This window comes from Cygnus olor, chromosome 1, assembly GCF_009769625.2.
Source record: "Cygnus olor isolate bCygOlo1 chromosome 1, bCygOlo1.pri.v2, whole genome shotgun sequence".
NCBI lineage: Eukaryota > Metazoa > Chordata > Aves > Anseriformes > Anatidae > Cygnus > Cygnus olor.
The window spans coordinates 55,159,336-55,173,768 of NC_049169.1; the positions used below are offsets into that span (position 1 = coordinate 55,159,336).

At 54.0% G+C, this 14,433-nt stretch overlaps 1 protein-coding gene across 1 annotated transcript; it reads left to right on the forward strand.

Annotated features, from left to right (window-relative positions):
* The first annotated feature begins 258 nt into the window (after window positions 1–258).
* SOX10 (SRY-box transcription factor 10) lies at window positions 259–11,222 on the forward strand. Its single transcript, XM_040544808.1, has 4 exons — window positions 259–553; window positions 1,687–2,127; window positions 8,059–8,324; window positions 8,720–11,222. The coding sequence occupies exons 2-4, from the start codon at window positions 1,718–1,720 to the stop codon at window positions 9,433–9,435; spliced, it is 1,392 nt and encodes a 463-aa protein (XP_040400742.1). The 5' UTR covers window positions 259–553; window positions 1,687–1,717; the 3' UTR covers window positions 9,436–11,222.
* The last annotated feature ends 3,211 nt before the right edge of the window (window positions 11,223–14,433 follow it).

Below are 14,433 nucleotides of genomic sequence, written 5' to 3' on the forward strand. Positions count from 1 at the left end.
GACCTTCTGCAACATCTTGACCCCGGGGTCCTGGGCCAGCTTATTACAGCACACTGGGGTCCCCGTCAGACCCCGTGACAGGGACAAGGAATATGTTGGGAATGTGGGGGCCACCGTGCCCTGCAAGAACAAGGGTGATGGCAGGGGGAAGAAGGGGAGCCCAGCCACATCCCTCTCTGCACCCAGCAACCCCAACCTGCTGGAGGTTTCATTCTCCGTCCTTGATCTCCGGCCAAGCAGCCGGTGCTGGTGGAAAGTGGGGAACGCCGAGGTGGGGTGGGGGGCTGCCCGCGTCCCCTCCCCAGCGGCCTGACCGTGTCCTGGCTCTGAGAAACGCTTGGCTCCACCTTCCGCCCTTCCCTCCCCCGGTGCTAAGCAGCAAAGCCAGCGAGAGGCATCCAGCCGGGGTATTAGAAAAAACCAAGCCTCCCTCCAGGAATGGCACTCGCCTGATCACCTCCCCGGCAGCGCACCCCGAAGCCGGAGGGAGAGCAGAGGGGCGACTGGGATACTGCAGCCCTCGCAGGATTTGCCGGCCGCACCAGCCAGCAACGTAAGTTTTCCTACCTGAGCTCCCTGGCATTCACACACACATTCACTCCATTTTTTTTTTTTTTTTTTTTTCCTTTTCCCTACTTTCTGCCACTTTTTCAATTTCCCCAGCAAAGCTCCGTGCCACCCTCTGCAAGCGGAGCGACAGCAGCCTTTGCTCCCCATTAACTTTCTGAGCTAAACCAGAGGCATGCTTTTCTAAAACTTCTTTTTTTTTTTTTTTTCCTTTCCTTCTTTTTATTTCTGGCTGGGGGGGATGGATAAGGAGGCCTTTATTTTCAGAGCATTTCTTTCTCAAAGAGGGCAGCGACTGTGCCGTGGCAGGGACTTTTAGAGGTGACTGCAGACAGCGAGAGAGGAGGGGTGTGCGGGGCAGGCAGCTCAGATCTGTGGCTTCTCTCAAAGTTCAACTTCATGTGTGCTTGCATCTGAATATCTATATGTATGTGATATACATATATCCCCACGGATGTGCGTGGGGATGCAATGTAGATATATTTTAAGTCTTTGCTTTGTGGGCAGTGGCCAAGGGATGGGGTGTCCCCGCAGAGGCACTTTTCACTGCCTGCCGGTGCCTTGCGTCCCTGGAGGTGGCCAGGAGATATGAGACATGCCCCTTTGGTTTGTCAACATGGTGCTGGTGCCCCTGTCTTCCTAGGCACTGTGCTGGCGATACAAGGCATGTCTTCAGAAGAAAAGGGCACCTCCTGACACAAGTTTTGTGGCTGTCCCTCCAGTCCTGCTTCCTGTGGGGAGCTGTGGCCGGGCAGGAGGCTCCATGCCTCCCTCCTCTGGGGTCCCCACACCCCCTTGTCCCACTGGTCCTTAGCATAGCTGGGCAGCTGCCGTAGGCCCCTCTGCAGACAACAGCTTGGGATGACTGCAAAGATAGGAGCTCCCGATTAATTGGGGCCCCGGCCCATCCCCACCCCCCCTCGATCACGGGTTTTGTGGTGTGCATGGCAATTGCTTTGCTTGTGTTTTTATCAAGCGGCCCCTGTCTCGTGGTCAGCTCTTCAGAGAGCGCGGAGTCCCTGTTGGATTTGGTGGTCGCTTTTCCTTTTCTCTCTTTCCCCTCGTTTTTTTTTTTTCCTTTCTTTCCTTTGTTTTTGTCTTCCTCCCTCCCCTCCCCAGTGAGAAGAAGGACACTGAGAAGGAAGAGACCATGGCCGACGACCAAGACCTTTCAGAGGTGGAGATGAGCCCGGTGGGCTCCGAAGACCACCACTGCCTCTCGCCGGGACCCTCTATGGCATCAGACAACTCTCCTCACCTCGCCGGCTCTGGGAACGGAGAGATGGGCAAGGTCAAGAAGGAACAGCAAGACTCGGAGGCGGACGACGACAAGTTCCCCGTGTGCATCCGCGAGGCGGTCAGCCAGGTGCTGAGCGGCTATGACTGGACCCTGGTACCCATGCCCGTTCGGGTCAATGGAAGTAACAAGAGCAAACCCCACGTCAAGCGGCCCATGAACGCCTTCATGGTATGGGCACAGGCTGCCCGGAGGAAACTGGCTGACCAGTACCCGCACCTCCACAACGCCGAGCTCAGTAAGACCTTGGGGAAGCTCTGGAGGTAAGAGCAGGCGCGCGAGCGCTGAGGCCCGGAGGTGTCCTAGAGAGGAATATGTAGTCAGGAGGAAGTTTGGGGACGGGGTGGGATGGAGGGGGTGTCCCCTGAGAAGGTTTTTTCCCCACGGGGAGCCTCCTCCCTGGTGGCTGGGAGAACGGGGCAAGAGTGACTGTTATGTACCCTGTATATGTAGGGAAGGATTCCTCAGCAGAGCTCACCTCCACCCCAGATGGAGCCCATGCCTCCGTTTTCCACCTGTTTCCCTCTAACTTTCCCTCTTGGTCCTGACCGGGACACTCATCCTGGTCCTACTTGACTGTCAGGGGAGACCTTGCCTGCTTGGCTCACCCTCTGTTGGGCAAAGTTGTGCATGAACAGAAGCTGGGCTGAGCCCTGTCAGACTTAACTCGCTTGTGGCTGCCCTGAGCCTGTTTGATCTCGGGTCCCCACACCAGCAGGGGTTATCTTCTGTGCAGTGCTGCAGAGCAAGTGGGAAATGAAGACATGGCTGAGGAGGAAGGTTGAGGGAAGGGAGCCAGGGGTTGAGCCACCCACCCGTCCTTCCCGGGTCGGTCCTGGTTTTGGCAGGCCATGTGGGTGCAGCGAGGCCCATGGTGGGGAGTGGTGGGCAAGAGACCCTGCTATAAAGGGGTCCCACGCGTGCAAGGCTAGCCGTGCTGCTTCACTCCCATCGGGCCATTTCTGCCAATAACCCCGTTGACTTATCACAAGCGCTTTCTGCTGCAAGCCCCCCGCACCGTCACCCCCTTGCCTTGCACCGACCAACACTTATCATGGCCATCGGCCTCCTGTGAAGAGGCCCTTTCATTCCCTCTCCCATCCTGACAGCATTGCGTGGGAGGAAGCCCTCTGCCTCAGATGGGCCACTAGACATTTTTCCAAGCCGAAGTGAAACACACCCTGTCCAACAGGTCTCCTCCTGACTCCAAAACTCCTTGCTCACAAGGGAGAACTGAGCCCTTGAGCATCGGTTTCTCCCTCTGCTGTGTCCCCCCATTTACACCGACCCGCCAGTGTCTGCTGTAACTCAAGCAAATGGATTTCTTTGGGAAGCTGAAGGCAGAGGTCTCCTCTGATGCTCTTTCCCTCCCTCCCGCTTTGTTCCCTGCTGCCTTCATTTTCCTCTACCCAGCCTGCTGCTTGATCCTCGGGCTCTGCTGCCAGCCTCTGGACCGCAGGCAAAACTACGATGCGCAGCTCTCAGCCCCCTACCTGCTCTTTCACCTCCACCCTGGTAGCCCACTGGTTCGCTCCGTTCCCCCCCACAGCTTTTGTTGTCCCGACACAGCCATCTCTACCTACTATCACTGTGGTGTCCTCTTCCATTTGTGCCATTATGAACTGATCTCCTTCTTACACTTTGCCCCCACTGCTCTGCCTCCCAGCTCCTTCTGGCTCCCCTCGCTCACATCCCTGCATCTGAATCCACTTTTTCTTTGCTCCCAGAGTGTTATTTCAAGGTATCATTCCCTTGTTGTGAAATACTGCCAGATTTTAGAGCAGTGGCCTCCCTTCGGACACTGCATTTCCTTTGAAAACAGAGCAGAGTGGTAAATCCCTCCACAGCTGCTGCAGAAAGAGTGCACGGAGACGCAGCCCCCGGCCCGTGGTGACATTTGTGCACCTGAGCAGGAGAAAGCACAGCTCCTGCCACCGGCAAACCAGCGTGAGAGCGGCCGGGTGCGGCAGGGGACGTGGCCGTCAGGTGATGGCTGAGGTCCTGCCGAGGGCCCCGGCTGTTTCGTAGGGCATTGTGCAGCCAGAGAGCGCGTGCGTCACGTGGAGGAGCTTGCAGGATCAGTCCTGGGGTCGTGGCTGCTGGGTGCCGATGGCTTTGCTGGGACGCGGATCCTTTCCGAGTCTTTGCTGCTAGGGCAGACAGTGGCTCTCGGAGCTGTGCCAGCCCGTATGGGACTGTACCGCCAGGGTTATGGGTGCAGCAGCACGGTCAGCGTCTGAGCTGGCTAGGACGACGTGTACGTGTCTTTCTGTGGGGCTGGGGGCAAACAATAGGTCACAAAAGTCCAAGGGAGGTGGCCTGAAGGTTTCCAGGATTGCAGCCCCGAGCCAAGCCTTTCAGCCATGGTGCAGTTGGGTTTTCCCCCATTTAGGTTCCTGCCGCCCCCAAGGTATTGCATCTATGTGCCCGTCTAACTGCGGGCAGCCCAGCTGAGCTCTGGATTAATCTCAGTCATGTCACAAATGCATTTGACAGGTCTCCTGCAAAGGAACCTGGATGCTTACAGATCACCTACAAAGTGACCGCCCAAACCCAACAGCCTAAATCCCTAGTTGCTTTGGAAAACATGAGTGGCAAAGTGTATTTCCACATAGGTGGCTGGCTGTGAGCTTGTACAGGTACGGGCTGCGTTAGCAGTGCAGGGAGCGAGAGCTGGTGAGCACAGAGGCTGCCTGCAGACCTTTAAGACAAATATATGCCCAGCGAACAGTGATGGGTAGGGACAGCAGAGCCTGGAAAATCTTTTTGAAGGCTAGTCCAGGTAGTTTTTCTACTAGAAAATCTTAGTGCTGTGTTTGCTCACGGGGCTCGTGATCTCCAGCTGCACACTGCGGAAAGCACTGGGGAGCTGCAAAGTGAGGATGGTGCCATCCTGCAGGAGATATGGGGGAAAATGGGCCAGAGGGAGCCGGGGAGATCCCGGTGCCACACGGCATCCCTGCTGCGTTGTCAGATATCCCCCGGGGAGGCCGCAGGGGGAAGGAATGAGAGGAAGGGGATTCGGCTCCCAACCTCTCTCCTCACCCTCTCCCAGCTCAGACTTGACTTAGGAGCAGATGTGGGAGAAGGGAGCGGCCAAGGGGGGGGTGTACAAGGGGTGTGGGGGCCGTCTCCAGCCGCCTGCAAAGCAAGGAGCAAGGAGCACGCAGCCCCGGCAGCCCGCAACGCTGGGGAAGGAGGAAGATGGAGGGTGTGCTGGTGGAGACAGCTGGTGGCCCCTCTGGCTCTGTGCCACCGCCGCATCCTCCACAGGTCCCAGCCCGTGGTGGGAAGGGCTGCAGGACCCCAGGACTGGGGGGGACTTATGGCCCCTGGTTTGTGTCCACTTGGGATGAGAAGGATGCAGATGAAGAAGCGAATTCGCTAAAATGGAGGGCGAGGGGAAGGGGAGGAGAAGAAGGGAGGGTTTCCATGCTTGACGAAAGCTCGCCTTGGCTGCTTTCCTTCCCTGGGGTGGGATGAGGAACAGCTCTCAAATGGAGGCCGGCTGCTGAAAATGTCGGCGTGACTCTAAGCCAACACGCCAGCCAGCACTGTCTAAAGGGCCAAAAACAAGCGGGACACGAGAAGAAGGGGACAGCGGGGCTGTTGAGAGGGACGAGAAGACCTGATGAAGGGACCTTTGTATGGGGGTGGCAGCTCCCTCGTTTTCTGCACCCCACCTTACCAAGGCAAAGTGCCCAGGACAGGGTGATGCCCATGAAATCCGGGGCTCTGGACGTGTAGGACAAGCCATCCCTGGATGTGCCCCAGGAGATGCCGACCCCATCCCCACCACACCGACTCATCGGTGGCGTTTGGTGCCGGGGTGGGTGGAGAGGGCTGTGTTAAGCCCCACAAGGGCTTTGCTCCGTGATCCATAAGTTCTCTGCCCGTGCAAGATTCCTGTGCATTATCGACAGGGGAGCGTGGGGGGCGGAGGGGGAGGGCAGGAAGCGAGTGAAATCCAAATCCCCCAAATCTCCTGGCCTTTGCCTGCTCGCACCAGTTTCACTTTGCTAAAGCCGATTTGAGCTCTGATCCCAGCGGGAGGGAGGAGGGAGCAGGGAGGCTGGGGAAGAAGACAAAGGCGCGGGGAGTGGACGTCCCGCTGGCCTGCTGGTGGCACTGCTAGCGGGCGGCTGTCGAGGGGAGAGGAGAGGCGGTGAGGAGACCAGGCACAGATGAGAGGGCAGGGATTTGACTCCTGCATAGACATGGGTGACTCTGGTTCAGGCCAGATGTGGAAGGTTGAGCGTCGGCCTTCACTGCTGGCCTCCACTGGAAGCTCTGCTCTGAGTTCACTGGTACATCCAGCAGATCAAAGCTGGCTGTCCGGCACCCAGCCTCTTACAGAAGCACCTCTTTGAGCAAAAGGAGACATTTCGTTCCCAACCACAGCATCTTAATAACTCTGGCACCATCTGGGTTGGCAGTGTAGAGAAGCCTAAACCCAGCTTCCTTGTAGTGAAGGGTTGTAAGGCTGCAGAGTTTGCCTCCGTTTCTTCATCTCCCGTGGAGAAGGGGTGTCCTCAAGGATGGTGTGAGGTTGCCTCCCAGTCCTTGATGCCTCCAGAGGCCAGGATGGCTGGACGGGCTGTCCCTTCAGACCTCTTGGGCAGCCTGGAGCAGGGCTGGCTGAGGGATTAGAGCCCTCCAGGACGTGTGAGCATGGTGTACAGGGGCAGGCGGGAGACAGAAAAGCCGGTGCTGGATTCATGGTGGCTCAGTTGCTTTAATCTGCAGGATTAAGGCAGCGGAGGAATGCGGCGTGTGGCTGCGACCTTCTCAGGCTGCCTAGAGTGAACCCAGGTCAGCACCGTAACGTGCTCCAGGCCACGCCACACACCTTCTGGCTGATGGTCAGGGGGATGCAGAGAGAGTGGTGAGAAAGGGCATGCTTAGAAACCAGCCAGTTACTTGCTGGTGACCCCTTGGTCCTTCTCTGCAGTTTTATCTTTGTGATCTTTGAGACGTCCCTCCCCTCTGTCTTCTGTTTTTCAGGCCTTGTCTTCTTCCACAGTGCCTACAGCATAACAGAATGGCTCGCCTTTTAGCGCTGAGGGCTTTGGGGTGCTTGAGGTACAAGTCACAGGAAAAGACTGGCCCCTTCTGAGAGCACTGGTTTCTGCTTGGAAGCAGGTTGACTCTAAGTCACAAGGATATTTGAGGGGGAAAAAAACACAAAATTAAACTGAAGAGCTTCCAACTGAAGCTGCTTAAGCCTTGAGCAACCAGATCGTTCTCATCTTCAAGCTTTCTGAGCTGCCCTGCCTGTACATTTCATGATTGTCTTGGAGATCCTATCTTAACCAGAGCAGCTCATGATCTGGCAGGAATACAGAGAAGGAGCTTACATTTCTACAGCCTTTCATCTAGAGACCAAAGCTTACCGATTTGTACATGGTCTAGCAATGTAGAAGCTAATTTTTTACAACTACAAGGCCACGTTCAAGAAGGGCTGGGCATTTGTGTTTCAACCTTTCGCATTATCCCTGTCTACAGCGAGCAGGAGCTCCAGGAGGAGCAGGATACACCATTTTCCCCCTTCTAAATTTTTTTAATTCCATTCTAGGATATTGCAAGAGGTTTAAGGGCCCAGTGAGCTTCAGGCAGTAGCTTGGGTGGAGCCAACGCCAATTACTACCATTTATGTTCAAACTCAGAGCAGAGCCCACAAGAAGGCTTAAATTGGAATAAAAACAGTCTGGGGAGGAGCAAGAGATGTGGAAGGCAGCGGTATGGGTAGTAAGGGTGTGCCACACTGCCATTGTTTGAGGCCTGCTCCCAGCTTCCCTTACTTTGCCCGAAATCTTTGAAAGCAGCTTGTCCAGCCTTATTTTCCACGGCTGTGAAAGGCTGGGTTTTCCTTTGGGGGTGAAACTAAAATGCAAGTGAGGCTGTTGAAGTTCCTGAGAAGTATAATGCAGCTGGGGAAGGGACACCCAGCGCTGGCACTGACCATGACAATGAGTTATTAATGCTGACTGTTAACGATGAGGAGGAAAACATTGCTGTCTCCATTAAATCACCCCCAGCTCTCCCTGTTGTTCTGGGAAATACCCTAAAACAGGGCAACGCCCTGATGCTTGGATTTATATGTTGTGCCCTATAATTGTGTGTATTGGGATTTTTTTTTTCTCACACACCTGCCCCTCTCCTTCCCCTCTTCTTTACCACCTTGGCCCCTGCAGGCTGCTGAACGAAAGCGACAAGCGCCCCTTTATCGAAGAGGCGGAGCGGCTGAGGATGCAGCACAAGAAAGACCACCCCGACTACAAGTACCAGCCCCGCCGGCGGAAAAACGGCAAGGCCGCGCAGGGCGAGGGCGAAGGCCAGGTGGAGGCGGAGGCTGGCGGGGCTGCCGCTATCCAGGCCCACTACAAGAACGCCCACCTGGACCACAGGCATCCCGGGGAAGGGTCGCCCATGTCCGACGGGCACCCAGAACACTCCTCAGGTGAGTCCCAGGTCTCTGTGAACCCACTGGCAGGTTACGGCCGACGGGGAGGCTCAGGAAAACAAGCCATCGCTGTAAAAGCCTTAGTGGTGTGGCTCACACCTTGCTCACGACCCAGCAGACTGCTGGAGTCATTGGTATAGGGGCATGCCTGAGTTTCATGGCACTTACATTCCTCTTCTCCGGTGGGGTATCCTTTTACCTTTCCTTGGTTTTGGCAAGATGATATAAAAAGGTTTGGTTTTGGCTGGCCATTTCCCTCCCTCCACTGAAGTCTTCGTGCAGCTGCTGGCATACTGGGAGGAGCGGAGCTGGCCTGTGGAGCTGCCCAGGTATAAAGCAGTAACTCACCTTCTTCTCTCTCTTTCCTCCTCAAAATGTTTTTCACCTTGCAGGTCAGAGCCACGGCCCCCCCACGCCTCCCACCACCCCTAAGACCGAGCTGCAGGCAGGCAAAGCCGACTCCAAACGGGAAGGGCGCTCCCTGGGGGAAGGGGGAAAGCCCCACATCGACTTCGGCAACGTGGACATCGGGGAGATCAGCCACGAGGTGATGTCCAACATGGAGACCTTTGACGTCAACGAGTTTGACCAGTACCTGCCGCCCAACGGACACGCTGGCCACCCAGGCCATGTCGGGGGCTACGCGGCAGCCGCGGCGGCTGGCTACGGCCTCGGGAGCGCCCTGGCTGCGGCCAGCGGACACTCGGCCTGGATCTCCAAGCAGCACGGGGTCTCCTTGTCCACCGCCACGTCACCGGTGGTGGACTCCAAGGCCCAGGTGAAAACGGAGGGGTCCGCCCCCGGAGGTCATTACACCGACCAGCCCTCCACCTCCCAGATAGCTTACACATCCCTGAGTCTGCCCCACTACGGTTCGGCCTTCCCCTCCATCTCCAGGCCCCAGTTTGACTACCCTGACCACCAGCCCTCAGGACCCTACTACAGCCACTCCAGCCAAGCCTCTGGTCTCTATTCTGCCTTCTCCTACATGGGACCTTCCCAACGTCCCCTTTACACCGCCATCTCTGACCCTGCACCCTCCGTGCCACAGTCCCATAGCCCCACACATTGGGAACAGCCCGTCTATACGACTCTCTCCAGACCGTAGGGAATGGGGAACAGTGACCGAAGCAGCGACGGAAAGGCTCCGAAGAATCAGCACAGGCAGAAGAGCCTCCGAACTCCGAGGTCACTCAGTGCCACCATCCAGCCACCAAAACCCACTGAGTATCTGGAAGTGCCTTTCTTGACCCCGGCTATCGCTGGCTCACCCGCCTCGAGGAAGGTTTTTCGTCCTTTTGCCCTTTACCGATTTCACGCAGGCCATGCTACTGGCTTGCAACACCTTATTGGCCTTCTAGATGAGGAGGATTCAAGACATGGAGTGACTGGTCCGTGGCGGGCTTCGTTGTGTGCACCCTGGATTTCAGAGAAGAGACACTGTCCTTTCCTTCCCCTCCCCAGACTCCTCCAGTGAGTTAGCAAGTGTTTCCAAAAGACCACAACGGCCGACTCTTTGTCACCTGCTGTGGGTGAAGGGTGGCTGCTCAGCCGTGGTGAACATGTTGTGGGAGGAGGAGCGGGGAGGACGGCACAGCCGGCTTCCTTGCGATCAGTGTTGCGCAGCAGTCCTGCCCAAGATTCACACATGCATGAATCTCGATCCCCGTTTGAAGACCAACTTACGCTTGCTTCCCCGCTGATTTCCACGACTGCGCCCTAGCTTTTCTCCTCGCCTCTTCTCTCCGTCCTGCCTCTGTTTAATCCCACACTCCTTCCTGCATGGATTTTTTTGTAAGGCTTGACTGAACAATGCGTAGGACTCAGGAACTGCATTGTCACTCTTAGCCTTTCTCATATCATAGCCTGTGTGTGCACGTGTGTTCGTGTATGGAGGTGCAGGAGAGGTGGGGCAGGACCTGTGGATCATTAAGGTGCTGTGAGTGAATCCTCCTTTCTTACAATTACTTTATATCGTTCACTTGTGTCTGGTATTTCTGGCATCTCAGTCGTTTCTAATCTCTTCAGTATCCCAAACAACCTCTGAGCAAACCTAGTCCTTGCTCTTCCAGTGCCTGACCATGCCTCCCTGAAAGTGGAGGCACCAAGAAAGCTACTGTGCACTTGCCAACACCCAGAGGCAATTGCATTGCTCACTTTGAACCCCTGCTCCAAACTCAGGCTGATGTGGCGTGCATCCCTGCTCATTTGTTCATCACATATTGCCATCCGTCAACACTGCCCTCCTACCTTCACTGGGGATGGAAAGATGCTCCTGTGGCTTTAAGCAAGGTAGATACGCACCCAGTCTTGGATGAGTGTAAAGAAAACAAGCCTGGTTAGGTGCAGAAGAACTCATTTTTGCCTCTGGGATTCGAACTGGAAGCGAGCAACTCTTGCAGTCAGATCAACCCTCTTTTTTTCAGCCCAACGCCTGAGGACACTCTGCTGACTTCTCCTTTGACACCTCCAGGACTGGGGTGGTTTGCCATGCCAGGGAGCGAATTGGCACAGAAGTTGCTGCAGGAAAAAAAATGACTCCTGGCAATTGATCGCAGAGACATGTTGTGGGACCTTCCAATGGATAATCCAGTCTAGAAAGATAAAATACTTGGACCAAACATGGACTGTGATCCGTGCCGCTGTTTCCCTCTGCTGTTATGACTGTCAGATGCCCTTCCTGCCTCCCTTAGCTATGGATGACTTCTCCTCGTGGTGTCTGAAAAGATCATGTAGAATGTTTGCTCCCTGTACGCATGTAACCTGTTCAAGCCCTGTCCCCTTATTTATGCAAGTAGCACCTTCCTCCCCCAGCTCCCTTTCCCCAGTCTCTATGCTGTCCTAGCACCATTAACTCTGCATTAAACATATGGAATAATAAACTTAAAAGTTTCATTTTCATGTCTCTGGATTTTTTTTTGACCTCTTTCATGAAAGTCTCTTTTTTTCCCCCCCCGGTAAGTTTGTCATGTGTCACTACAACACCGCACGGATCCCGTGCCCAGCTTTCCTCTGCCTGTCACTGAGAGGACACAAGCAGAACTCCAGCTGGCTTACTGCACTCCTTCATGGAGATGAAACTCTTCTGCTCATAACCCAGCTCCAACCATTTCCTAAGTGAGGGATGTAGTAACACTGAATCCTGTTCCTCAGTTAAAATTCATCACATGCCATCAAGAAGAGCACTGTTTGTGTGTGTTTCACCCAAGAATTTCTTAGCATCATTAATTCTCTCCAGAATAGGAGTGTGGGGTTTCTCTCTCAGTTCCATATCTCCAGGTGGCCATTATGTACCTTCATAAAAAACTTCTCTTACACAAACTTGTGTATTTTGGAAGCATTTTGGAACAACCATTAGTTTCTCTGTAGAAACTCAATGCACCCAGCCTCTTGCCTTCCACAAGCAAGAATTTGAACACACACACACACACACATTGTATTCAAGAATAGAAGTACGTACCTTAGCTGTTGAAGAGGACATCCGGGGTGTAGTCAGGTCCTAGGAGACTATCTGAAGATGTTTGGAAAGAAAATGTACAGCAGGTATTGGTCTGCTTAAGAACTTCTTTCAAGGCCAATGGGAGCAAGGTAGGGTTCCAATTAAAACAGAGACTCCACGACAACTAAAAATGGATTCCAAAGGCTTCAGAGCAAAGACACGTGATCTATCCTGTGATTTTGTGTTCACTAGGCACTTAATGGGTGAGTAAAATAAGCAGGAGGTCCAGGAACTGCAGAGCACATTCAAAGCTTTTTAAAACTCGTGGCACTATTTGGATGAAGTCCTATATAGGACCAAGAGCATCAGCAGCAGAACAACGTAATGACTTTTAATGACGGTGAATTCAAGGTAAACAGTTCTGTGCAAAATAAACCTGTGACCTCTCAGTGAATTGAAGGAGAAATCTCTACCCCAGACTACAGGCTGTGGGGAGAGTCCAGAAGGGAACTAGTGCACTGCCGAGCAGGTCAGGAGCATGTAGGGGATAAGGGGAGCCATGGCAGAGTTAGGGGTAGGACAGCTAATCCCAGGGGTGGAGGAGAGAAGGGCCGTGGTGTGGGTGAACGGAAGACTGGGAAAAGAAAGTCCTTAACCATACACAAGTACCCTTCTCCAGCTCCTCAAAAAGCAAACTAAGAAAGCGATCGGGTTCCACATCAACCATCCTCTAGTGGAAGGGGATGCCTCCTCTCACCTAGGAGTGTCCTCACAACGAAGACATGACTGAGAACAGAGACATGACACTGGTAACAGAGGGGTTAAACACTCCTCCCGCAGCCTAGCAGGAGCTGGCCCAGCATCCTTCCCTATCCCTTTAATCGTATCTGATACAGATGCAAGGCTGGGGAGGGGAGGCGGGCAGGGAACAAAGAAGCCATTTAAAAAAAAAAAAATGGACAAGAAAACGACCCCCGCGCTCCATGGCGGACGCCAGAATGATTGCACAAAGGCACCATTTCAGGGCTGAAATTTCACCGCACCAACGTGATTAAAGGATTCCATGGAGGGTGGGGGGAGAAGGCTGAAGGCCACAGCGCTGCGAATTAACCTTTTCTTGGTAAGGATGGCCGGGATCAGGAAGCACTTGAGTTCTTTGGGGTCAACCCCCTTCCCACACCTGCAAGCATCTCCACGATCCCTGTGACCTGTCGTTTTGCTCAGGGACCTGTTCAGCCCTTGCGTTCTCGCCTCCAAAACCAGCCCCTCCTGCACACATCGCATCCCTGCACAGACCAACAAAGGAAGGATGGATGGGTGAGTGCCTTTACAGGGACCGGTAGGAGAATGACATACACGGCTGGTTATACGAGCTGGGTCCCCAAGCAGGTGGATGTAAACTCCCTTTGGGATGTGGATGTTTGTCTGCAGGCACTGACCACACATACAGCATGAGGAATGCACGCTTTAAACATGAGCACGAGCTTTAACATGAGCTGGTTGGAAAAAGTCTTCCTGGACCAGTGTAAGGAAAAAAAATCGACATAAAGCAGAAACAATAGGTGCACCTTACCTTGTCTTCTCTTAAAAAAAAAAAAAGGCAAGAATTCCAAGGGCACATTTTAATAAGATCACCCGCTATGAAGGACTCGGTGTATTCTGCCTTCCTCGTGCAAAGCAAGAACCACAGAGAAGATTAAGAAATGAAAAAGAGGTATTCGCTGGCTGGAAGCCCTTGCAGATTTTAACACATCCACCCAACTCTTTCTGATCTGAGCAGGGAGCTGTACGATTTTTCTCCTCCTTGCACATCAGAGGCGAGAACACCGGTACCTTGAGAGGACAAATGACTGATCTGTCATCACACTGCAGATTACCAAAGGAACTCTAGAATTTAACTACTGTCGTGCCACTGTAAGATGCGCTGGGCTTCACACAACTGAGATGGCTTGGGAGAGCACCCGTGCACCGAAGAGCGCTGGTCCCATGGCGCATCAGAGAGGAGCTGAATGAGGAGCGAGCGCAGCAACCGAACCTACCCTGCCAAGCTGGCGGGGACCACGACTGGCGACTGTGCTTCCGGCTGGGGCAGTGCCACTGAAAGGGGATCCCCAGCACTGATAAGCAGCAGGAGCAGGGAAACAATAGGTGATTTGATGAGAGCTGCTCTACGATACTCCTGAGAAGCTCCACAGCCAGCTCTGGCCAGAGAGGAAATTGGGGGTTTCCACAGCAACCTGCTCAGGGCACAAAGGCCTGACTGTCTAGGGGGAAGCAATGGAGGTGTCTCACACCCGTGTTTTAAGAAGGGGTAGTGGTGGAGGGCTGGAGTCTTTCTGAAGCCAAAGTACCTGCAAGATCATTTCTGTCCAACAGTAGTTCGGTTGGCTGTTGGTCCTACAACTGGAGAGGAGGGGCAGCTGGAGGCAGCTACTGCAGTCTTTACCCTAGCTAAAATGTACGGGCTTTTCAGGTGGAAATAAAAGAAGAACTTGGCACTTTGCACCCTAATCTTAGTAAAGCCCACACAGACCGACACAGAATGAAAGAATAACCAAGCTGGTGTACAGAAATAAGAAAGGGTCCAAAAGAAATCCTGGGCACATACGACAGAGATGGGGAAAAAAAGGTGGGGGAGAGGAAAAAAAAAACACATTCAGCTTAAAA

Excerpts from the sequence above, each read along its gene's own strand:
- SOX10 (XM_040544808.1), top strand. The coding sequence starts at position 1,718 with ATGGCCGACGACCAAGACCTTTCAGAGGTGGAGATGAGCCCGGTGGGC. Across the intron at positions 2,128-8,058 it reads ACCTTGGGGAAGCTCTGGAG|GCTGCTGAACGAAAGCGACA; the intron begins GTAAGAGCAGGC and ends TGGCCCCTGCAG. Across the intron at positions 8,325-8,719 it reads GCACCCAGAACACTCCTCAG|GTCAGAGCCACGGCCCCCCC; the intron begins GTGAGTCCCAGG and ends TTCACCTTGCAG.